This window comes from Sturnira hondurensis, unplaced genomic scaffold, assembly GCF_014824575.4.
Source record: "Sturnira hondurensis isolate 20B ecotype Veracruz unplaced genomic scaffold, ASM1482457v3 Scaffold0009719, whole genome shotgun sequence".
Classification (NCBI taxonomy): Eukaryota; Metazoa; Chordata; class Mammalia; order Chiroptera; family Phyllostomidae; genus Sturnira; species Sturnira hondurensis.
Window position 1 is genome coordinate 15420317 of NW_028082350.1, and position 25567 is coordinate 15445883.

General features: G+C 40.7%; 1 protein-coding gene across 2 annotated transcripts in view; it reads left to right on the forward strand.

Moving 5' to 3' along the window:
* The window catches only part of PDS5B (PDS5 cohesin associated factor B), a 140552-nt gene that overhangs the window by 67671 nt on the left and 47314 nt on the right, over positions 1–25567 (forward strand). For both annotated transcript variants that reach the window (XM_037057639.1, XM_037057640.1), the window contains exons 11-19: positions 2058–2203; positions 4462–4613; positions 5862–5975; positions 7772–7853; positions 9797–9845; positions 12124–12263; positions 13634–13749; positions 19103–19208; positions 22440–22600. In XM_037057639.1, the coding sequence (XP_036913534.1) occupies positions 2058–2203; positions 4462–4613; positions 5862–5975; positions 7772–7853; positions 9797–9845; positions 12124–12263; positions 13634–13749; positions 19103–19208; positions 22440–22600 (1066 nt within the window). The remainder of the gene's footprint in view (positions 1–2057; positions 2204–4461; positions 4614–5861; positions 5976–7771; positions 7854–9796; positions 9846–12123; positions 12264–13633; positions 13750–19102; positions 19209–22439; positions 22601–25567) is intronic.

Sequence of the window (25567 nt, forward strand, 5' to 3'; positions counted from 1 at the left end):
GCTCGTGTGTTTGCTCGTTTTCTTCCTCATTTGTTTTTTATCCTTTCCCTTTTTCCTCTGGCATTTACCATCCATCTGCCACAGTTTTGTTGGAAATCTCTTTTCCTGTGATCTCTTGTTACTTGTTCCATTTAAGATATTATCTTAGAATTTATGGAATGAGCTGAGAGAAATATGTGCTAACTCACACACATTTATCTTCTCTACAGTGTGTTTGTGAGAGACATCCTTGTATCTTTAGCCAGGTTTCAGGGACACAGCCCATGTTGTGAAGCATATTAGATTCTTTTCCATGCTGGGTAACTGTTGAGAATTTTTGTGTCCTCTATTTTCTTTTTCTCTGCACAGTAAATATCTATACATTGTGTTTCCTGTGTATACCTGCTTTATGAATAACTGTTTTAGAGAAATAGAGATCCATTTTAAAATTCATGGTGTCATTGTTTTTTTCTTTTTTAATTAATTTTTAGTTTTTAAAAGCTTTTCATTTGTTTATTTTTAGAGATAAGTGAAAGGAAGGAGAGAGGGAGAGAAGCATCAATGTGTGGTTGCCTCTCAACGTGCCTCCTACTGGGCACCTGGCCCGCAACCCGAGCAGGTGCCCTGACTGGGATTGATCCTGCGGCCCTTTGGTTCTCAGGCTGGCACTCAGTCCACTGAGCCACACCAGCCAGATCGATGTTTTCTTTTTTTAATGGAACCTAAAATAACATGTATTCAAAACAAGTATAATGAAAGAAATGGAATTGAGATATATTTAATATACACCATTTGAAATCAGTACTAAAAACAACTTTTTTTACTAAGGTAAAATAACCTTTCCATTTTTTCAAAAGTTTTTTTTAGCAACATATGGTATTTTGCATTTTTCAGAATAGTTCCTATGTTCAGGGTAGACAGGCTTAAGACCTGAGCAGTGGTTTTATGAATATTTATATTATAATTACTTGTTCAACTGCTATTTTATAGAGAAGTAAATTTACTTACAACAGTCATAAACTCTGTTGTGTATAGGCATGGCTATATTATTCCAAATCCAAGTGAAATTTTATCTTACCATTTAAAAAGCTGAATATTTTAATTTATTTTTAAACATTTTTATTTATTGATTTTCCAGAGGATGAAGAAGCGGGAAAGATAGGGACAGACACATCAGTGTGTTGTTCCACTCACTGGTGGACTCACGGTCGGTTCCCGTGTGCGCCCTGACTGGGGAACGGACCCTCAGCTTTGGCGTGTCAGGATGGTGCTCTGACCAACTGAGCTCCTGGCCAGGGCTGAATATTTTATTTTTAAAATTCATATTCAGTTGTGTGACTGAATATGAATTTTATTCATAAAATAGCATTGGGCTTGTTTCTTAAGCCCAATGCGTGATTACTGAAGGTGGTTCATTTTCCTTTCAGCGTTCCCAGGGCCAGGTTCGAAGTCCCCTGCGTAACTTTGAGACCCTCATAAAAACCCCCAGCACTCACGGTTTTTAACTGTTTCATCTCCTCTGTCTTCCCTTTGGCCTTTCTGAGTTCAGTTGCGTGTACTTGCCTGGGGTGTTGCCCGTAACCCTGTGTCCTGATAGCTGGTATCTCAGTTTTGTTCTCTCAGTCACCTCGCTGAAGGTCTCCCTGATTAAAGAAGAGGAACTTGAACACTGTGGTGGCAACACTTGTCTTGAATATTGTAACATTTAAACAAAAACAAAGGTGACATATTTGATGTTGATGTGCTGCTTGGTTCATGTGCACAGTGTGTGTAATTAATGAGGCGTTAGGACCCCTTGAAGCAACTACCCTCTAGCTGCAGGTGGGGAAGGGGTACAGGTGCGTCGTTTTGTTTGGGTGGAAGGACTGACCTTCCTTTCTGTGTCTCTGCCTCCCGCCCGCCCGTCCTCCACTGCTCCCAACTTACTTGGAACATGGAACGTTCTCCTCGGGTTTGCGTTGGTTCCTTGGGTTTGTGTTGGTTGGGCAAAGACCTTACTTTCAAAGGTCTTAACTCAATTTTAAAAAACATTTCCTTCTTGAAGTTCCGTTTTAATGAAATAAAATTTTATCTTTCAGAGTATCTTAAAGTGAGATCACACGACCCCGAGGAAGCTATTAGACATGATGTTATTGTGTCCATAGTGACAGCTGCTAAAAAGGACATTCTTCTGGTCAATGATCACCTGCTTAATTTTGTGAGGGAGAGAACTCTAGACAAACGGGTGAGTAGGAGTAACAATTAGTATAGGTTTTCATGGTGCGTATTTGAGGTTCAGTAGTATTTCCTTTTAAAATACTGAGATTTAAATATAATTATCCCTTTTGGGGGGTGATAGGCATTTTAATATGAAAATGTTTTACTTCTTGCTACATTACATTTTATTAGTTTTTCTTTATTGTTTGTTGCCATCCTAAAAGTAAGGTGCCTTTCAGTGGTCATCAGATATTCAGCTTGTACGCCAGCTTTGATACTTGACTTTCCTAAGGGGCCTCTTACTCAGCTTCCCTCTCGCAGTTGGCTCTCTGTCTCTTCCATGCGGGTGTGGGTTTACAACCTTACCTGGTTGCATTATCGCTTCCACGGAATAGGAGAAGACAAGACGCCTTCAGTTCCGCAGAGCTCAACTGAATGTGCTTCTAGCCTAGGTTCCGGGACCCCATATGTTCCTTCCCGAGGGGCCTCCAGGAACTTCCCCAGTGAGCTGGGTCTGGAGAGTGGGCCTGGGGGTGCTTGAGCTCCCCGCAGCCTGGGCAGGGCCATGGGCTCCTTTCAGGGAGTGCTAACCTCCTCTCCTGCCTTTGCCTCACCTCCCTTCCATGGTGTGGACCTGAGGGACTTAGACTTCAGGGTAATTTTGGTGGAGGGTAAAAAAATATTGGATGTTTTAAAGGGTTAATTAGCAAAGAAAGAGCTGTGAATAGCTTTGACTAAGTAACTTCAGTATTTCAGTAGTTGCCCATAAGGCTTGATTTTGCCGTCTCCGTAATGTACTTCTCTCTGATAGTGCTGGTGGTGGGTGCAGAATAGGCGGGCAGGAGGTACGTGGTTTCCCTCCAAATCTGTGCGTGTCAGAACAACTCATTTGAACTGATAAATTTAGACTAGTCTTTACTGACTGTTTCACTGGGATATTAAACAATGAAACTGCCAAGGGGCTTGAAGAAGGAAAAGGAGATTTGTATCATGGTGGGAAAACAGCCTGCAAAGTCATTTGGAATTGAGACAAGTGTGCGTTGTTGGGGTCATAGTTCATGTATATTTTTATTACTGTGTTGTGTTCATTTTAGGGCTGCTTGGTTCATTCATATTAATATTAGTTGAGTGCCAAACATAATTGAATATGTCTATGTTTTTTGTGGTATTAGAATGTACTCTATCTTTAATTTCTCCTAAAAAGAGCAATTTGGGGAATTAGAGTTAGAGATAAGACAGAATTAAGAGGTGAAATTTTTATAAGCAAATTGAATTTATTCTATGAGTAAGACTTCTGAAGTCTTTTATTTCAATACATATGTGGTGGATGGATAACACTATTTTTTAATCTACTGCAATTTGAGGAAAACAAGGGAAGACTATTGCTATGAATGATACTCTGCAAAGGAAAAATGAGTACTGTGTACAGATTGTATATCCTACTGACTGTAGTGTTGTGCTTATGTAAAATGAAAGAATAAACTCATTCTAAAATAATTAAGCCATTTTAGACATTGTGGTATAGCCAATATGTATTTATGTTATTTTATTTTAAAGATTGTTAAAGAGGGGAAGGGAGGGAGAAAGAGAGGGAGAGAAACATCACTGTGTGGTTGCCTCTCACGTGCCCCCCAACAGGGGACCTGGCCCCCAACCCAGGGATGTGCCCTAGACTGAGAATCCACCTGGTGACCCCTTGATTCCCAGGCTGGCACTAAATGCACTGAGCTACACCAGCCAGGGCCAATATGTATTTAAATAGTTGAATATATTTTTCTTATACTTGAACTTGATTTTCAGATCTATAAAATGAAGCCCTCAAGTATCTTTACAGTGTTTGATAAAGCCAGTATCAATATCCTGTATAATTTTAATGTAGGTGTGCTTAATATACAGCATAATTTGGAAAAAATTATAAGGGATGTTACAGTTTATCCAGCGGACTCTTTCTTTGCCTTTGAAAATTGGCAGCATGCTTCCCCTTCCAGTTCCAATGGACTTTGTGTAGATTGGGATTGACTTTTATTTTTAGGGTAGGTGGTGGGTTTAAGATACCAAAGCATTAAAATTCCTTATGCATGCCAATATATTTATATTTCACATAGTAGGTGTATTTAAATGATAGTGGTGTTTTTATCTCTTCTTTATTAATTGATACCCACTAACTTAGGTTTGATGAAAATAAACTGTGTAAAGTTTATTATAAACTAGAAATCTAGACTTTCCTGAGTTAATGTAACGGAAGCATGTTTATGTTACGAGTAAGTGCCTGTGCTTTGTTTGAAGTGGAGAGTGCGCAAGGAAGCCATGATGGGACTTGCCCAGATTTATAAGAAATACGCTTTGCAGTCAGCAGCTGGGAAGGATGCTGCAAAGCAGATTTCATGGATCAAGGACAAACTGCTGCATATATATTACCAAAATAGCATCGATGATCGGTGAGTTCCAGGTGCTGTGTGTACAACTTGGGTGGTTGTGTAACTGTTGTTGATCTGCTTTCTGGGCAAAGTGTTTTCTTTTTAATTTTAAGCTCTTTCCTCAGTATTAACAGCGTCAAGTAAAGGTACAGACTGATGAGTTTTCTTCCCTTCAAAGCCGTAAATGAAGCAGTAGTATGCATGTAACTTTACAGATAGATACAGCTTTTATGTTCATTTTTATGTATTATTTTAGAACAGAATAATATTTAAAAGTAGGAATGTATATAATTATAATTTACATTTTGTTTCTTAGGTAATTGTGTTAGAAGGATCACAATTATTTTTCAAATAAAAATTTTTCCAGTAAGATTTAAATGAAAATAAACCCTTTGGATTATAGACATTTTAAATAAAATGATGTCTACTCAGTTAAAAACACAGTTTATAGGTTTGTGTATATACACATCTGAATATGATCTTTCTATTTTTCTATTCCAGTGTAAGGTTAGACTTCGTATGTATCCTGACCATTGAGTAATTAGGAGACCTGTAAATCCTAGAGACTGAGTGTCTTAGGTCAACATTATACTCTAAGCAATTTCAGTTATTATCTTATAAAAATTGAAGTCTTTAGACTTTTTGAGTGTACAGCATCAATTCGTGAAGGATTTGCATTATGACTCAGTAGAACTTTTTTATACTTTTAGCAAGATAATTTTTCGTCATAGACACTATGAAACTTCGAAATATCTTAAAAATTTGTTATAGTTTTAGCTTACAGATGTTTAGAATTTGTCATTTTGAAGGACCTGGTGTGGTTTTTCCTAACACTTTATTTTTTAGATAAGAAATTTGACCTCTTGATATATAACCTTCCCAGAGTAATGCAGAAGTAGTTATCTTAGCTGGGTACAGTGGTATTTCTAGTGCCTCCAACTAAATTCTTTTTTGCCCCCTATTATTTTCTTTTTCTTTTTTTAAATTACAGTTTGCATTCAACATTCTTTTGTAATAGTTTCAGGGTACAGTGTAGTGGTTAGGGTCCCTTGATATTTCAGGTACCCACCTGGCACCATACATAGTTATTACAGTATTGTTGAGTGGCCCCTGTTTTCACAGGAAGGAATCTTTGATTTGTGCCTTTCTTTTCCACTCTGAAAGCAGAACTTTCTTTCCTGTGTTTTTCTTAAGTGTTTGAAGTTGTATGTACAAACTTAGCGCCCACTTTAACCAACAAGGCAGCGCCTCCTCTCTGCTCTTCCGTAGCCTGCTCGTGGAGCGGATCTTCGCCCAGTACATGGTGCCCCACAACCTGGAGACGGCGGAGCGGATGAAGTGCTTGTACTACCTGTACGCCACGCTGGACTCCAATGCCGTGAAGTAGGTCTCCCTGCGCGGTGTGCCTCCGGTCTGTTCCGTGGGGTGACTTGTACGACTTTTACGGTGGGGGGGGGGGGACTTTTTAAATGGCAACAATTTGTGTAATGTAAACTTTGTTTAAATGGCCGGTCAGTAAAATATACAGCAGTTTTTTTCCAGGAAGGACTGCTTTCAGCATGATTAACATGGATTTTTGTAAGCAATTAAAGATGGTAATTCCTTTTTAATTTAGGCTGTAGTGATAATAGGTTATAATCAGGTGTAGAATCGAGTAAGATTTCTTCTTTGAATCGGTAAGAGAATGTGCTAGGTAAAGTCATTGACGCTTTGAGTGCAGGCCCGTTCCCAGGTGCAGGCCCCTGGGAGAGTGCAGGTGAGGTACAGCACGCGACAGAATCCACTGCCTTGGAAGCTCGGGAGCAGTTCTCAGATGACTGCTGTTCCTTCGGAAAATTAGTATTTTAATCACGTACCTCTTGGCTGTTCGAGTTTTCCAGTCCTCTGGTTGTTGTCACGTGTCTCTTAAAGATTGCATTCTTAAAGTGTGCTGAGTAAAGGTCGCGTGGAACTGCAGTGACGTGGAGACAGTGAGGTGCGGTTGCGCTAGATTCCACTCGGGGTGAAAAATGCCCCGCACAGCAGCTCTGCCAGTGCCGTTCGGAAGTAACTTCCCCAGTGGAGTTTGAGTGCCGTGTTTGAAGTAATGTGTCTTTTTAAAAAGCCACGGGTATTTCTATAAAACACAGCAAAGGAGGAGGTGAAAACAGGAGACGCTTTGTCGAGGTCTGATCTATCAGAGAAGAGAGGCGGTGTCCCTCTGCCGTCTGGCCGTGGTGTTCCGTGTGTGGGGGACGGGGGTCAGCGCTGGTGCGGGTGGTCGGGGACGATCGCGGGGGGCGTTGTTTGGATTTGGAAACTCTCCTCTTTAAGTTTTAAAATATGTGGGGGTTCTGATACTCCACAACTTAGTATTTCAATGACATTAACTGCTATCTGTGACTTAGATATATTTTCTTGAGCACCTATGTAATTTCTTATTAGCGTTAAATTCTTGCTTGAGAACAATGAAAGTATTGAGAGGACATCAGAATTTTTACCATACTAAAAACCTTCATTTTTATACAAGATTACCCAAACACATAGTGTGTAACATAACACCATACAAAATACTACAGACATGTATGGTACAGTACGTGCCGTCGTTCTGTCTAAGGACAGTGCTCCCACTCGGCCTGCCTGCTCTGCAGGACCTCACTCCATCCCCACCAGATACACCTTTATTCTCAAGGTCACTGTCTCTACGGTCACTTCTATACCTTGACCTACAATCCTATTTTAGTTAATGATTCATCTTACCTGTTTTTTATATCTTTTTTGGGGGGAGGCTGTTGAGAGAGAGCTTGGGAAAGAGACAGAAAGATCGACTGGCTCACTCAGTATGCATCCGTTGGGTGCTTCCCCTCTGCGCCCTGACCAGCGCGGAACCCACAGCCTCCATCTGCAGGGGCGATCGCGCTCCAGGCGGACGAGGCGGATGAGGCGGGCGAGCCGTACGACCGGGGCTAGCTCACTTCCCTGCCCTTACACGCAAGGAGAGCTGCTGCTGCTAATGCGTTTCCGTTGGTGCAGATGCCTCTCTTTTCTGCATATGTCGTCAGTTGCCAAGTCCTGTGACTTTTACTCATCCCTGTCATCTCCTGTTGTAATATGAACTCTAAAAAAAAAGTAGTACAGGTCGAATATTCTGGAAGGATTTTACCCTCTGATACTTAAATTTACATGTTCCTATTTTTCAGAGCATTGAATGAAATGTGGAAATGTCAAAATCTGCTCAGACATCAAGTAAAGGATTTGCTTGACTTAATTAAGCAACCCAAAGTAAGTTCAATCTAATGAAAAGTTGCCCTTCGATGTTAAGTTTTGCCTTCATCATTGCTGCTGCGTGTGATGCAACTATTTGAGTGGAACGGTTTTTGACTCTAAAAGCTGTGATTTCTAACTTAGAATACTGAGATGTGGAAGAAACTTATTGCACGGGCAAATTGACATTTATTACATCCGCAGAAGGTGATACGTGACAGGAAGGGAATGCACCTCCATGCACCCAAACTGGAGGGGTGGGGGGTGGGGGCGGAGCTTCACCTGGAAAAAGGGAGAATCGCTGGTAGAGGGGGACTGTTCTTGGATCCAGCTGCACCGAGACGCTGCCGTCATCTTTGTAGAGCCTGTCATTTTAGACAGTTTCCATGTGCAGAGTGAATACCTTGGTGTTTTTACTGCAATTAATGTGATGGTAATTTTAATGTTCTTCTTGGTGTTCGTAATTATAATGTAATGGGGGTAGGCATCCAGTTGACATATCATGTATTTTACTTTTTAGACATTTTAGAGTCATTCTAGGTTTCTTACTTATTTTTCTTTTGGAATGATGTAAGTATATGAAACGTATAATTCATCGGAAAGGCTGTGTGCCTGGTCATTTTAAATTGCATCCAGGAAACACTCTATGGTGTTACTTTTCATTGCTTTTTCAGTCCGGTCTGGAAAGTCCCTCCCGCCCCTCATAGTGTTCCCCTCAAGTTCCCAGGACAGATGTCAGTAGAGTGCAGCTGATTCACCTGAAGGGGAGATTTCCAGTTCTCCTGGGTGTGCGTTTGCCCGTTTGCCATAAAAATCAGTGAGTTAACATTGGCTGTTGGAGTGATTTGTAGTAACCCACTCACTGTAAATACAGGAGTTACTTAATATTCACTGTATACCAAGAACTAGAGTAGACATTATAGAGTTTGAGTTAGAACAAAGATGAAGCTGTCTTTAACTTTTGGGTGTTTATATTTCTTCCTATTTTGCTGGGAAGACTCAATATACTTAATCAGTAGTGTGTATTTTTTGCCTTCACTATTTAGTCTGATTAAGATTTTATTCTTACTTAGCTCCATGTCCCTCAAAGTGACTGTAATTTCCAGGATTGTACTTTTGTTGATGACGTTTCTTTTTCATGTGGATCAACTTCCTGAAAGCCCATACCACCTCTTTTCTCCCAAATTCAAATAATTTAAGTTCCGGATTTGGGGGAATTAACTCTTACCCTCTGTTATGCTTTGTCTCCCACTTGCTCTCAGCAAGCACCTTCTTAATCGGGATGGTGTGTTTGTTTGTGTACTTGGTTTATTTCTTTCACCCAATGTTTTTCCAGCTCTGTATTTTACACTGTTGTCCAATGACATTTTTGAAAATAACATTCACCTGCTGCAACAGATAAGTAGCATTCTTTAAACTATCTTTACACACCTGACTTTGCAGACCATTACATGTAGCACAGTGTAGTGAATACGTTCGTTCTCTAGAATAATGTTAGGGTAATGCTAACCTGATGCAGCAAATAACTAGCCCTCTTGGGGAAATTGTACTTTTCAACTTTAAAAATTTTTTTTAAGATCTGAGTAAAAATTTGAAAACCCACCTTTCAGGTTATCTTGTTCTTTTCTAAATTTAGTTGCCCTGGTTTTTTTAGTAAAGAAGAAAAACAAGGTATCTGTCTGTCCCAAAGGTTGGTGCTGCCGTCTGTTCTTTGTCTGTTTGGTAGATGACATACGTGGCAGGTGAGGGGAGAGATGACAACGTGGAGTGTTGCGTCCCTTCCGCTTCTCACTGAGTCTGTCTGGAGTTCAAACACAGCGGGAGGGGGAGCCCGCAGTGTGGGCAGGGCGTGGGCCGGAGCATCGCAGGCTGCACTTGTGGAATTTTCTGAAGAGTATAATAACGGCTACTCTTATTGTACTAATAGTTTTAATTTTGTACTTTTTTTCTGTGCTTCTCAGACAGATGCCAGTGTCAAGGCCATATTTTCGAAAGTGATGGTTATTACAAGTAAGTTATTTTAAATACTATATATAAAATTTAAGGTTTAGTTGGAACATCTCTATCTGATAAAGTTTTTCACGGAGCTCTGTTTTAGGCTCTGATAATATAGAAAAAGACAAAAATGTTTTTGATTGATATTTTTGACAGCTTAGTCTCAGCTTTCCCTTTTTTCCCTGATTTTTATTTACTTTGCACACAACACATACAACAGAATTTTAATTTTTCTCTTGTATGTTGATATGGGTAAGAGCTGGATAAAGGATTTATATAAATTTATTTTTGAGAAATAATTTAATTTAGTACTGCCTTGTTCGGTGTGGCTTAGTTAGTTTGGGGTCATCCTATAAAGCCAAAGGTCACCAGTTTGACTCCTGGTCTGGGCACAGGCCTGTATTGCAGGTTGGGTCCCTGGTCAGGGCGTGTGTGAGAGGCGGCAGATCAGTGCTTCCCTCCCTCTCCTTCTCCCTCTCTCTAGAAGTAAATAAATAAATGTAAAAATGTATTTTTAAATGTATTACATTAGCTGACTGTTAAAAGTGAATTTGTGCTTTGGTGTTGCTTGCTCTAATGAAAATCTATCTGAAGCTAATTCCATTTGAGCCAAAATTTAGAATAAAAGATATACCTAATAATTACAAAAGGGCTTCTTTGAAAGAAATATTAATTTGCTTTTTTGCTTTCAGTAATTTCAGATAAAATATTAGTTGCATTGACCAGTAAAGACGAAAGGAGTGTTTAGCACATCTCGGTTGTGCAGTGGAGGGCGAGGTCACGGTGGCCATTTCCGCAGGGCCTTCACGTTCTGCCACCTTGGAGGCCACTGTGATGTGCACCGAGGGGTGGGGAAGGAGAACCGCCCAGGGAGGAGCTCCTGTGGGCTGTCCACTGGGCAGTGACAAGGATGGGTAGATGGTTTTCTGAGATGTCAGCAAGTGTTCCACCAAGTGTACGAAGTAGCGCTAAGACACTGAAGACCTGCGTCACGGGGCTTTAGACTGAGTGGTGAGAATTTCAGCATGAGTAGGGCTTTAAGACCAAAATGTAGCTTAGTCCTGGGCAGTTAACTGTAGACTTGATTTTGGTTGCTCTGGATAATTTCCAGCAGGTGATACTCTTCCTGCTCTTTTAGAACGGTTTCCTCAGCACTTGGTGTGGGTACACCCCTAAAGGATATCATAGCCTGTGTTGTTTCGGTTCCCTGCCCACATCCATCTTCTTCCAATAGTTTCAGCATTTCCCAAATTCTGTCCTGAAGAATGCTGGTGTCCTGCAGGAGTCAGGAGCATTGTTAGAAAAGAGGCTTCCATGGTCAAATACCTTCTGCAAGGCTGACGCAAAGTTTCCTTGCTCTCGTTCGTCCCTCCCTCCCTGTCTCCCTTCCTCCTTTCCTCTCCCTCCTCCATCCCCATCTCTTTTTTCGTTTCATTTGTTTAATGGTAGGCCTTATTGTAACCTTCAATGTGATGCCTGGGCCTCATGGAGGAACTGTAAAGTGTTTTCCAAAATTACTCAAAAATAATACAGTAGATATTTTCTACTATAGAACCATGAAAAGATTATCAGTGAAGTATTTAGGGGGGAATTTGTTCTTAATACATTCAACGATCTAGCCAAGAATTAAAATGGAATTTCAAAGTCGTATATGAATTTGAAGAATACATTCACTATAATTATATTTTAAGATTGATTTGAGTTTCTACTACTTCTATTAAAGCCCGTAGTTCTTATGATAATTTTTGTTAGAAGTATCTATCTGGTTGTCTGTAAGAGTTGTTAAGTAGACAGAAAAAAAGATTCTGGGAGTGACATTTTATTAGCTGTGACAAGTATTTTGACACATAGACATATTAGGAGAGTCATATAATGTTCATTATCTCCCTTCTCGTGCAATAATGGCATATCTGCACGTAACACCTGGGACGTACTGCTCAGCGTGTACCGGTGCCAGGCAGCATAGTGTGCCTGTGTATGTCGTTGTCTGGATGGTTTGGTAATAAACAACGGGGTACAAGAAGCTCCTTTCTTTAAGGTAAAACTGACTAGTCTCTTGTTGGGAATTACAAGAGAGTAGTTGTGCAGCAAGCTGGGGGGGGATAATAAAGTCGGTACTGTTCAGGTTGACATTTAATGCCCTTAAGTATTGCAAGGAGTTATTTAGAAAGAGCCAGTTCAGTCTTTTCCCATGTAGACTAAGTTAGGCTTATTAACCAGTAATAACAATAATGAAAAATGTTAATCTTTCATTTGAGAAATTTCTAAATTCTATTTTAATTGAACTTTAAAGGAAATTTGCCAGATCCTGGTAAGGCTCAGGATTTCATGAAGAAATTCACACAGGTGTTGGAAGATGATGAGAAGATCAGAAAACAGTTAGAAGTGCTCGTCAGTCCGACGTGCTCCTGCAGACAGGCTGAAGGCTGTGTGGTAAGGGAACCGCTGAAAGGAGCCGGTGTTTGAAGAGGCCCCCGCACCTGTTTTGGCCCCTTTTACAAAGTCCTGTGTATTCCTCATGTAAGATCCAGAAAAAGTCACAAAAGTAACAGTACAAATGTACTCTAATCCCCCGTAGGCTGTTGCTCTTCTGTACACACACACACACACACACACACACACACAGCTCTTCGTGCGTCTCACGTATGTTCATTAGTCTTTTACAGTCTTGTGCTGATAAAGCAGCGTGGTGGACCGTTGAATGTGTGTGCGTACTTTATTGAGCAGTCCACTTGTTACACGTTCAGATTTTCCCCCAGTTTTTGATTAAAGAGCAGTTTAATGTATTTATGGGGAAATGTAAATTTATACAATCTTGCTTATTTCTTAAGGATAAATTTAGTATTGGCCAGTTTCATTTTTGGAAACAAAACTCATATGAAAACATAAGTTATTTTTATCGTATTTCTCTTTCTTGGTTGCTATTCCTTTGACCCTTTTTTCTCTCTGGGTGTATTAGCTATTCACATTCATTTGTGCATATTTCTTTTCTGTTTCTAATCTCTGCCTGTTTACCTGGAATATTTGTCTTGCATCTTACTGATCTGGCAGTCTGTCACGGCGGCGGGTAGTAATGAAGCCACAGATAATCTTCTGTCAGTCGTAGTTTGCCCTTTCATTTTATGATGTCCCGTGTATACTATAGTTTTTTAATTTAAATTTAATTTTTAAATTACAGTTTGCCCTTTTTTTAAATTCATTTCAAGTATATAGTGTAGCCATAATTGTATTTTATTTTCATCTAGATGAGTCTATCAGCATTTTCTTCAAAGATTTTGTCTTCGGTGTCCTGCTTACAAAATTCCGTTCTATAACACAAGTCAGTTGAATGTCAGTTTTTATTATTGTCTTGTCCCTGTGTCTTCCAAAGGGCTTAAAAAAGAGTTCTTGGCTCTGTCTCAAAGTAACAAAACGGGAACCTTCACAGTGCGGTTCACAAATCTGGAGCTCAGCCAGTTCCCCTAGTGATTAATTGTGTTTGCTAAATTTAGTTTGTCCCCCAACTTTCGGTTGTATCCTTCAGTATTTGTTTTTATCCTTTTAAAATGCTTTTGGTGTAGGTTTTTACTCTCACTCTGTTTTCATTCTAAATGTCTGTGCAGTTATTTCAACTTTTCCCTACCTGAAATGTTACCTTTCTCATATGGTAAATTTAACCTCGTCTGTTTTCTGGACTTGTTCAATTTCTGTTTGTTCATTTATTCTAGCACCAGTACCACATGGTATTAATTATGGTAAGTTCTTAACATTTTAATGTAATTATTTAAACATACCTTTGTAATATTTAAAAATCTACATTACAGCGTGAAATTACTAAGAAGTTGGGCAACCCCAAACAGCCTACAAATCCTTTCCTGGAAATGATCAAGTTTCTCTTGGAGAGGATAGCTCCAGTGCACATAGATACAGAATCTATCAGGTATTTTATGTGAAACGCTGAATTTTTATGTCCGTGTGTCATTCATGCTTCAGTCGGGGTCACTGCTGAGCACCTCCTGTGCCAAGGGACGCCCCTGTGCAGCCTGGTGTGTGTGCACAGTGGCCTGAGGTGCATGTGTGCCTGAGTGTGTGTGCACACTCGTCTGTATATCTTTGCTTTTATTTATTTTAATTTTAAACACTGCTTTATTTTGTGTGAGAAATTGCCGGTCTGAGCCTCGTTTTTGTCTCTTACCGGTGTACCCGGAATTCCTGTTTGCGTTGGCTTGTTTCTGTTGGCTGATGCAAACACATGGCGGTGTCTGCTCAGGAGGGAGAGACTGGATGCACGTGCTGTAAAGAAACATGTGCTGCGTTCTCAGAGATTCTTGGGAACCGAAGATGTTACTTTTAAAACAACCGTCCTTTAAAGTTTCAGCTTCGATGTTACTGTGACATCTTGGAGAGCACTTTCTTTTTATTGTTCAACTGTTTCCTAAAATGTCTCAATTGGTTAAAAAATGAACTCATTATTAGATATGTATGTGTATGTGTGGTGTACTGATTTATTAGTCCTCAGTAGTACCCTCTAGAAGTACATTAGAATCTAAAGTAAGGAACACCGATGGCATCTCCTGTGCCCAGTGAGGCCCCTCTGGGGACCTCTGCTGGGCGTAAAGGGGACAGGGTGCTGCTCTTGGCCTACACTCCACTTGCCCCTACCCCGATGCAGGGAGGCCCAACTTTGGGTATCTGTTAGTCATTTTTTAAAATAGATTTTATTGACTACGCTATTACACTTGTTCCATTCCCCCTTCGTCCCCCTCCACCCTGCACACCCCCTCCCACCCACATTTCCCCCCTTTAGTTCATGCCCATGTGTCTGTCATACAGTGTCACAACCCAGAGACTGGGTTGTCCCGCACTGGTGAACACCTAAGGCCCCACCCTTCACTACGTAACAGGCACAACCAGACCCCACCCCACCCCGCCGCCGCCGCCAAAAATAGCTCAAATGGAAGTACAAGATCAAAGCCCCAGAGCCAATACATCCAAGTGACCAGGAGATAGCCAACCTATCAGATGTTAGCCACTTTTGACTCCTCTTGTACCAATTTTCATTTGAAGAAGAGGCTGTATAGTTTGAGAAAAAAAACAAAACAAAACAGAAAACTGTAACTCTCCTCATTAGTATGAGGAACAATCTGAATCAGACTGAATTTCATTAAGTATTACGTGCCTTCTCCCTTCAAGGCAGTGCCTGTTAGGTATTGGCAAGGCATATTCCTCCTGCCTGCTCTTTTCAGCAACCTTCTGTCTAGTAACTTAATGAAGAGTCTTAATCAGGAGATTGTATCACAGTTCCATACAGTTAGTGCAGTAGCGTCAGATGACTGCCCCTGAGAGGAAGACTGGGTGAGACTCCGTTTCTGCAGAGATGGGACGTGGGGTCTTCTAGGCCAGGAGAGTGGCACCGGCCAAGCTCGGACTGGGCTGAAAAGGAGAAGGTGTAGGCGCGCGTGCCATCTGTTCAAACGGCAGCTCAGAGAGGCAGTTGAGTGTCCTGAGACGGTCCGAAGCATCCCTGGGATCAGCTGCGGACGGCATTTGCAACCTGACTCGGAGCTTCGACCTGGTCCTTTGGTCTGTGGAGAAGCATGGACGGAGGGTGCAGGGGAGGCGGGGGCGAGGGGCACCCCGCTGAGGCCTTGTCGTACTGTCTGTGTACGAGGGTAGTGGGACGGAAAGGAAGGAGTCTTTTTTTAAAAAGAAAGCGTTTTTAAAGAGCAACCTAAAAAATAGGTCATTCTACTGAAAGTGGGCAGTAAAGATAAGGGAGAGTCTCAGGTACCAGACAGGCCCAAACGGGGGAGAATGCAGTGGGAAAGCCTCGAGGGCGTGCAGGGAGCCGGTTCCCCAGGAGGCGAGCGCGGCCGCGCTTCTTCCTAGGGGGCAGCAGCGAGTTTTTGCGAAGCATCGGGCCGTGGAGTTGGATGGGCGCTGACTCCGGGTTACCCCTCGGAGCCAGAGGGCGCCCAGAGGAAGCGGGAGGGTCCAGAGACCGTGGGCTGGACCCCACGTCAGGAAAACCAGGTCACTGTAGCCATTTTCAACCTTTTTTTATCTCGTAGCACACAAAGTAATGACAAAAGTTCTGCACACCAACAAAATATATTTTTTGCTGATCTAAAAAAAACAGGTATAGTTTTGATTCATTCATGCTCGATGGCTATTGTTTGGTTGGCTGCTGTCGTCTTTTTACCCGGCAGTCGGGGGGCAGAGAGGCCGTGCCTCGGGCTCCGTCGCCAGGGCCCTGTGTTTCACAGATCCTTGCGGCACGCCGGCTGAGAGTCGCTGCACTTTTGCAGTGTTTTGAAAGTTCCGATGGAGACAGTTTTCAGGAATAATTTATACTGCGAACAGTGAGAGAGAGGCTGAGGAATGAAACAGGTCTTTGGCTTTAGCTCGTGGTTGGGTCACAGAGGTGGAGAAGGTGTAAGGAGGCTGACGTCACAACAGGTGGAAGCAGTGAGTGTGCGTGATGGGCCGGGGATGACTCTGAGTGTTCACGAGTTTGCACTTGTTACTTCCTGACTCAGTGAGGCGAGGGTACTGCTGCTCTTGCCGTACAGATAGGGACAGGGAGTTAGACAGGTGCTGAGTGCCTTCTCCACTGCCGGGAGGTGGCAGGTGACACTCAGCCCCAGAAGTCCGGCTCCAGGCCCTGGGGAAGCCACCCCCTAAGTAGGCTTCCAGAAGTCCCACTCTTCGTCACCACTGACACTCGGGGTGTTCAGTCCACCTCACTCTTCCCACTAGTAGCTGTTGCTGTTTTCAGTTTTTGCCATCTTTTTTAGGTCAATAGGTAGGTACTTTTAAAAAAATTTATTGTAATTTTGTTCAAGTACAGTTTTCTGCCTTTTATCCCCATCCCAGCCCACCCCACCCCAGCACTCTAGGTAAGTACTCTTTTTAAAATAAAATATGTTACTCATAAAGTTGAACATCCCCCCCATGTATTTTTTGGCTATTTGAAGTTTATATTTTTCTGTGAGGGACTTGGAAGAATGGTCTTTTTCTTATTAATTATAACTATGCTTTATAAAATAAGGCTATTAACCCAGTTCGATTGACTTTAACATTTTTATCTGACATTAATAAATATTAAATTATATAAATAAACCTATTGTCTTTTTTATTTCTGCTTTTAGTATTAAGTGATTTAATTGACATTAAATCTTCAATTGCTCTGAAATTTATTGTAGTATAAGGTAGAGTTAGAGCTTCATTCTTTTAAGCATGTGCTAGCTATTAACTCTGCCTACTGAAAAAGTTGTATTCGTTCCCATTTTATTTGAAATATTTCCTTATTACAGCATAAATTTTCATATGATTTGGACTCTTACTACATTGTCACTTGGGTTCCTTTGTGTTTTGAGGTTTTTATTGTACATTTTTATCTCATTAACAAAGTTCTTTTGTCCCTCCCCCTTAAAATTTAGAGGTTATTCCAAGATGTTAATTTATTTTTTCAGATGAGCCATAAAATGGGTTTGGTGAATCTTATCCCACACTAAGTTGTATTCCCTTGAGATATTTAGAGATTTAGTGAAAAATGTCTCTTGTATAATACTGCATTTCCATCTTAGGAAAATACTTGCCTTGATTTATTTGAATCTGTATGCAACCTTCATCTAATTTTAGAATTTATATACAGATTGTGTGCATTTAAAACTTTTTATTCCTACTTACTTTATATATTTGACTTGTCATTTGTAAGTAGGTTTTTTTTCCCCCTCTATATTTTAGATGAGTTTGGATTAGATAGAAAAGCATTACTGATTATTTGAACGTAGTATTTTTTGTCATAATTGTAGTTGATTTCTTTTGTTTTCTTGGTCAGTACTTTTACTGACAGACTTGTATGTATAGCTCTTATTCTGAGGTTTTGGGCTCAGTTGTACCTTTTCAGAAATATCTGTTTTTTTTAGATTTATTTATTTATTTATCTTTAGAGGGGAAGGGAAGGAGAGAGAAGGAGAGAAACATCAATGTGTGGTTGCCTCTCATGTGTCCCCTACTGGGAACTGGCCTGCAACCCAGGCATGTGCCCTGACTGGGGATCGAACCGCGATCGTGTGGTTCACAGGCCCGCGCTCAATCCTCTTAGCTATGCCAGCCAGGGCTTGTCTAACTATTCTTGGTAAAAGACCTTTACTTCTGGTCTTGGCTTTTTTTCTAGTCCTTATTCCTTGATTATCATATTATTTATTAGTTTGTTTTCTTTTTGGCTTTTCTTCACTTAGACTGAGAGCTTCATGCTCTTAAATAGTGCCTTTAATTTTGGATATGTGATATTTTTTATTCCTGTGCAATGACACCTAGGTAAGAAAATCTTGGGGCTGTTGAAAATGGTGGGGATCGGATTCAGGCTGAAGGTTTTTATCTGGGGTAGTTAGAGCTATGAGAATTGATTCATTGGGGAGAATGGGTAGAAAAGGAGAGAAAAATATCCTCAAAGGTACCAACTGTTAAGGAGGCGATAAATGTAGAAGGTTCCTGCAGGGAGACAAATGCATTAGACTCCTAGCTTGACCTTAAATTCGAGTGCATAGTGTTTTTGTAGAAGCGCAGATCTGGTAAAGTTACTAGAGGCCATTGGATAATGAATTTTCCCGTATTTTGATACATATTATGTCTTTAACCTAGTGTTTGTGTTTCTTTATAAAGAAAAATACCAGTGTCAATAATTATTTTAGATAATTGATAATGCACTTACAAATGTTTGTTTTAAGGATAACATAAGCTTGTTTTTAGAAGAAAATGATGAAACATGTTTCTTTTTTGATCGATTTCAACGTTCCAGTGAGACATTATCATGTGTCCATTACCTGGGTCTTCCTACATCTTTCAGTGGCAGCAGGCCTCGGCGTGTCTGCCTCTCACAGCGCGTCTGCCACACAGGAATGCTTATGGGATGGTCCAAAAGTGCCTCATGTTGTCATTTATCTCCCACGTCAGCATGTATTTTCTTTTTACTGGAGAAGTTGTGAACCTGAGATAATTAGAAAACCTCTGTCATTCATGTGTTTGGGCATAAGCCTTTCATGGAAATTACAAGAATAAAAATATAGACATTAATAAATAGCAAATGAAATAATATCTTGACGCATTTGAATGGACAAAAGAAAATACTGGTTTTGAAAAGAAGCATCTCAAAGTACAGTACTGTTTAGGAAATCAAATTTGTATCTGGTTTGGATATGCACTATTTAGAAAATATTTAGGACTCTTTTTAGGCGTTGCTAATAAGGTACAGTTAAAAATGACTCTTTTTTTAAATCTTTCTTTAGTGCTCTCATTAAGCAAGTGAACAAATCGATCGATGGGACGGCAGACGATGAAGATGAGGGCGTTCCGACTGACCAGGCCATCAGGGCAGGCCTGGAACTGCTGAAGGTAAGTAAGCATGCCCCTTGAGATTATGGAACCTAGAGGAAAAATTTCTCCGTCCTTTTTATGGATTGGGGTGGCCAGAAAGTTTGGTTTTCCCGTAAAATGGGTCTAGTAACAGTTGTCTTTAACTTCATTTGGAGCAATTTTGTTAGAGGGTACTGTGACAGCTGTCATATCAGCGTGCATTTTCCAACAAATCTTATCAAAATTGTATTTTTTGTGCAGTCATTTTCAAAATATTGAAGATGGAAGAAAATATGCAGTGTTTTTGGCATAATATGCTTTATTATTTTAAGAAAAATAGAAAACGCAACTGAAACACACACACAAAAGATGTACACTGCATGGAGAAGGGGCTGCGACGGATGAGATGTGTCAGAGTGGTTTGCAAAGTTGCGTGCTGGAGATTTCTCGCCGACGGTCATGGTTGGGTAGACCAGTTGAAGTTGGTAGATCAAATCAAGACATTAATTAAGAACAGTCAACTTTATACCATATAGGAGATAGCTGACATAAAATATATAAGTGAATAACATTATTCACAAAAATGAAAAATGTGTCTTTTATTTTATGGAAAAAACCATATGGGCTTTTTGACCAACCCAATAAATAATTTATTTGTAGGATTGTGGGGTTTTTTTTTGTTTTTTAAAGTTCTCACCTGAGGATGTGTTTATTTTTTATTTTATTATTTTTTAAAGATTTTATGTATTTATCTTTAGAAGGGAAGGGAAGGAGAAAGGGAGAGAAATATCAATGTATGGTAGCCTCTCGTGCATCCCCTGCTGGGAACTGGCCTGCAACCCAGGCGTGTGCCCTGACTGGGAATCAAACTGCAGTTGTTTGGTTCACAGGCCTGCGCTCAATCTACTGAGCTACACCAGCCAGGGTGAGGATGTGTTTGAGAGAGAGAGAAACATAGATTGGTTGCCTCCCAATTTTGCCCTGACCAGGGATCAAACCCACAACTTTTTTGTGTATAGGGACAATATTCCAACTAACCTAGCCACCTTTAGTTTTAAATTGTGTATTATAGCCTAGTATCAATTATGTTAAAATGGTTGATTCTAATTTGAATATTTCATTACTAATGAGCAAGGAAGGTGCTTGCTCTATCCTGGAAGGAGACAAATTCGTTCTCAAACTCCGTTTTATCATTTGTTAGCTAATGTACTACTGCCTTATGCTGATTATAAAAACATTGGTTAATTGTTGACAACTTAGTAAATGTGAAATTATAAAGAGCAACATTCATAATATTCATAAATATTAGTTTCTTTTATTCCTTTTAATCTTTAATTTTTACAGAGTTCAGGTCAGACTGAATGTACAATTTTATATCTTGACTATTTCTTACTAAAATCTAAGCTTTTTTTTTAGTGTTTTTTAAGACTTTTTAAGAATGTCAAAAGCATCTGATTTTTGGCTGTCAGTTAGTAGGTGTGTGCGTCTGGGCTAGTGATTGGCCTTCACGCCCTCATCTGTGGTGCACAGTGATCGGAACAGTACTCACCTCACTGACGACTGCACGAGATTACACACATGGGCTCTTAGCGGAGTGTCTGGCTCACAGTGGAAACAACAAACGTGTTTTGAAGTAGTGATTCACTTTTGGAGTGTCGTAATGCTTCCATCTGTTTCTCTGTTGCCGGATATTTAGATATTTTACATTTTATGCCTATAACCAGTACTAAGGTAAATACCCCTGACATCTCTTACTAAGGTCCTTAAGAAACTTCCTAATCTTACAAGCAAAAATAAGCTTTTAACTTGCATAGTTATTGCAGAGGTGTACTAGCAAGGTACACCTTTCCTGTGTCAGTCATTAGTGTTTTCCCTACGAAGGGTTCATTATTTTTGTTCTCTGTTCATTTTCTGCTGAAATCTCGATCTTTTGAGCTTTTCAATTTCTCTTGCTGTTTTATCGGACGTGTTTGATAGTACAAGTGCATTCTATTTACATGCGAAGTAAGTTGTGGAGTGTGTTGGTGAAAGGAGCACCGGTGGGAGGAAACCCGAGTGCTAAGGTGGCGTGTCAGGGGCCCCGTTGGAGCCCCTCGAGCGTCCCCGCCCCCACTCCCCCGACTGTGTCGTCCTGCTCTCTGCCTTCCTGCTTCTTTTCTTTCGGGTTCTGCCATCCCTGGCTACCCGTGTGTCTACCGGCACATCTCCAAATAACTGCTTGTTTTGACCTTTATGCATAATGTGTTTTTCTACTTCTCACTTGTTTTTACATTCCACATTTGAGTCCAGTTAAGCTTTAAAATAAGTCCCATGATTTTCAAAGAATTTTGTTTATTTTTGTTTTTTAAATCCTGAATCATAACCTATCTGAAATTTATTTCAAAACTGTATGTTTTGGGGAGTGGTCCAATTTGATTTTCTCCAAATAACTACCCAGTTTTACCAAGACTATTCATTAAAAATCCCACTCATTCTCATTTATCTTCTCTTTTTTTCTCTATAATTTTTTTTAAATATTTTATTTATTTATTTTTAGAGAATGGGAAAGGGAAGGAAAAAGAGTGGGAGAGAAACATCAATGTGTGGCTGCCTTTCATGTGTCCCCTACTGGGGACCTGGCCTGCAACCCAGGCATGTGCCCTGACTGGGAATCGAACCAGCGACCCTTTGCTTCACAGGCCTGTGCTCAATCCACTGAGCTACACCAGCGAGGGCTGTTTTCTCTATAATTTATTATACTCTGTATAATCTAAGTTTCTATATGTACTAGTCTCTATTTATTACTTTCTTTTTCTATTTTATGTTTCTTCTAATGTTAGTACCATGCTGACTTGATTATTGTAACCTTATAACACCTTTTACTAGCTGGTATTCTACTTCCCTAGATTATTTTTCCCCCCAAAATGTTATTAGCTAGTTACTCTAATGACCTTTATTTAGAGAAACAGATATATTTTGTTAAATTCTTTTTTGTCTTTTTTTAGCCTACCCTCATTTCCCTTAAAAAAATTAACTGGAATCCAAATTATTTTTAAGTAAAATTATATTAACAATTTAATTTTGAAAAAATGAGTTCTTTGGATTATACAGTCTTAAACAAGAATACTGCTGTAACATTTAAGCACATTTTAAATGTTACAGCGCTCTCATTTACTTGTTAGCACAATATTACTTTTGTACTTGATTTTGTATTTCTACTACATAATAGTTTAGATTTATATTGTAGAGATGAAAAGGGTTTACAGATCGTTTTTATGACCGATTTTTTAGGTACTCTCATTTACACATCCCATCTCGTTTCATTCTGCTGAAACGTTTGAATCTCTCCTGGCTTGTTTGAAAATGGATGATGAAAAAGTAGCAGAAGCTGCACTCCAAATTTTCAAAAACACAGGAAGCAAAATTGAAGAGGATTTCCCGCACATCAGATCGTGAGTCAAGTTTACTCTGATAAATATTCTGGAAAATAGAAAAGTTCATTCACTGTTTCTTTAATTATGTAATAGGAATGATGTAATATTTCCTTCTACTTCAAGGAAATAATGTCCAGGTTATCTTAAGTTGATAATGTTGGCTTTAGATTCTCATTTTCTGGAAGAACGCACTTCTTGGTATTTTAGAAGATTCACGAAAATGTGGGGTGCACATGTCATTTCTTTCTGAAGCATTGATTTTACTTAAATGTTTTCGTGGAAACAGTCTGGTGATAAAGCAGCCCTCTGCGGTGTTGTGACACGGAACGAACATGGTACGTGACTTTAAAGCCCAGTGGAAGCTGCAGAGGGACTGCAGTAGGACGTCCCACCGCGCCGCCTCTTTCCTCGGTGACTCAGAGGGCTGGGTCCCTCCGAAACAGCTGTCCTTGATGCAGGGAGGCGGGGGGCTTGGCTGTGTGTGTGATGTGTGTGCGCGTGTGTTCCGGTGTTTCTAAGAACTGGGACTTGCATTTGTTCTGGGAATCTCTAATAGCGGTTGGTTGTCGGTCAGGGCTCTGTGATTGCTCGAAATAATAAGTCTTCCTTCGAATGGATCCCTGCTTGCCGTGCTCTGCACACATCTGCCCCCGTCCCTGGGGAGCGTCTGGTCCTGATGCTGTCGTCAGGCGCTGATGGCAGGTTTGGCTTCTGGCTTAGCCACTGGCTAATTAGTTGTGGTAGCATCCTTCCCAGTGTGAACTGTCTCTTAGTGTCTCAGGTACATGTTTTTGTTATTCCTTTCTGCTCATGGGGACTTAATTTAAAAAGCATTGGTAAGTAAGACAAAGGCATTAATTAAATGATGAGTGAAATGTACCATAATTTTGTGACAGTAGTCTCCTCGGCCAGAATAAGAAACTTTATAGTTTAGGACTGACTTCTTAATTTTTAAGGGGGCTTGAGGTGTGAACTTACACTTGGCATGGTGCTCTCACTCTTGTGTGCAGATCAGCGATCAGAGTGCAGACCCCCACACACACTGTGTGTGAACTCTGTACCTAACTGTACCATTTACAGTTATGTAAATTTACACAATGCCCAGTACTGCACTACCTCATTCAGACCTTGTAACACTCACGAAAGTGTAGGACTTAGCATCTTAATCTTCTGTATGAGGAATCTAAAGCTCTCTTGAAGTGAATGTTTCCAGGTCATTTAGTCAGTGAGTAGCAGAGTGAAGATTAGAATTTGGGCCTGTTTGTCTGCAGTGCCTATGATACCATATGTATTATGGCACACTTTTTGTCTTAACTAGAGTTGCAAACAAATTTTAGTGTGATTTACGTACTAGAGATTGTTGTTTTCATTCTACGCTGTCTTTCCTAGTACCTTTTATATTAAAAATTGTTTGATTTTTCTATAGGAGAACTGCAAGATGAAGGTAAACAGGTTAGCATTTTAGAACATGCATGGGTGTTGTAAAGTACTTACGTACATACGTACGCGCTGCTGTCATGTGGCACTGAAATTCGTAAAAAGTACTTGGTTGGTGGGCGGGGCGTGTTTCACGTGTCTCCCAGGAGAGAGTGCACTGAGGCTGAGCTCCTGCTGTCGGCCACACCGCCCTCGGGGGGTGACTCGCAGTGCGTGTCTCTGGGATCGCAAATGTGTAGGCCGAGTCTGTGTGTAAATCATTAAATTAGGTGAGTTGATTTTGAAAAAAAATGATAAGGTAAATGTTTTATTACATTATTTTCTTCCAAATCTACCAAAATAATTTACAAGAACCAGTGGAAACGGGTGTCTAAGCAGATGCTGCAACCAAAACACACTGACACTGGGTGAGCCTGGGGTCAGGTGTGCGCAGGAGTGTCTGGTGCACGCTCTGTGCTGGCACAGAGGGGAGGACACTGAGACGCTGGGGAGCAGTTAGGAAAGCCTCGGCCCAGCTGCACTAGACCTGAAGGGGAGAGCGTTTGTGGTCATGCTAGTTTTCTTTGGGCTGACCTGTTTTCCTTGTGGAGGAACAAATCTTGTATTAGAGTCATGAAGCAAGGTTATTACCAACTTGCAGGAACAGAAAAAGGCATGTGCTGACCCACTAAACAAAAATGGTGGTGAGTTTGGGTTTCATTCTGACTCAGCTTATCTTGGAGTCTGGCCAACCTGAGAGTGCGCAGTTAGCTTATGCGCGGTCACAGAGAGTCCCTGGCAGTGCCGGACGGATGGAGCCGTGGCTGGAGTGGGGCTGGCCCTGACCCTAGGAGGGGTCTCAGCAGTCCTGGAGAGAGGTGACACAGAGAAGGGGCTCACACCCACCAGGCCCCTCCATGCCACTGAGCCTGCTGACGGTGCCAGTGTGGCCTGAGTTGGGGACATTGATGTGGACCTGTAAGAGGACCGTGCAGTGTTCCGTCAGCTGGGAAACTGTCTGCATTTCTGTTTAAAAGGCAGAACCAGAGAAAATTCCACTTACTCAAACGAGAATTACCAGAATACAAATTAACACACGTGAAACGTATGTAAATATTTCAGCATTAAAAAGCTGTTAAGTGCTATTTGGAAGAATTCATTTTTCTAAGAAAAACATTTAAACAGTTCTAAAGTTAGAACTGTGCCCAGAAAGTTAAACTGCAAATGACATCTGGGTGGGGGTAGTGGGAGAACAAAAGTAAGGTGTTATATTAAAAAGGAAAGTGGCCAAGCTAAGGATAAAGAAGAGCAGAAACATTTGGCTTGTAGAACACAGTCTATGACAAGCAGCAAGAAGTAAACGATACAGAAAATGTGACCAGGAAGCTAGGGAGATTGAGCTTGAGGAAACTGCATGGAATGCGGAGGTAGCGGCCCAGGAAATAAAGGCAGTGGGGGGGAGGGGGTAACTGGTTTCTACAGAGAAGACAACAGCTATGCAAAGTACAGGCTGTTTTTAAAAAGTGGTAGTAAACTTGTTTAGAATGAATGAAAACAGGAAGCTGGAGA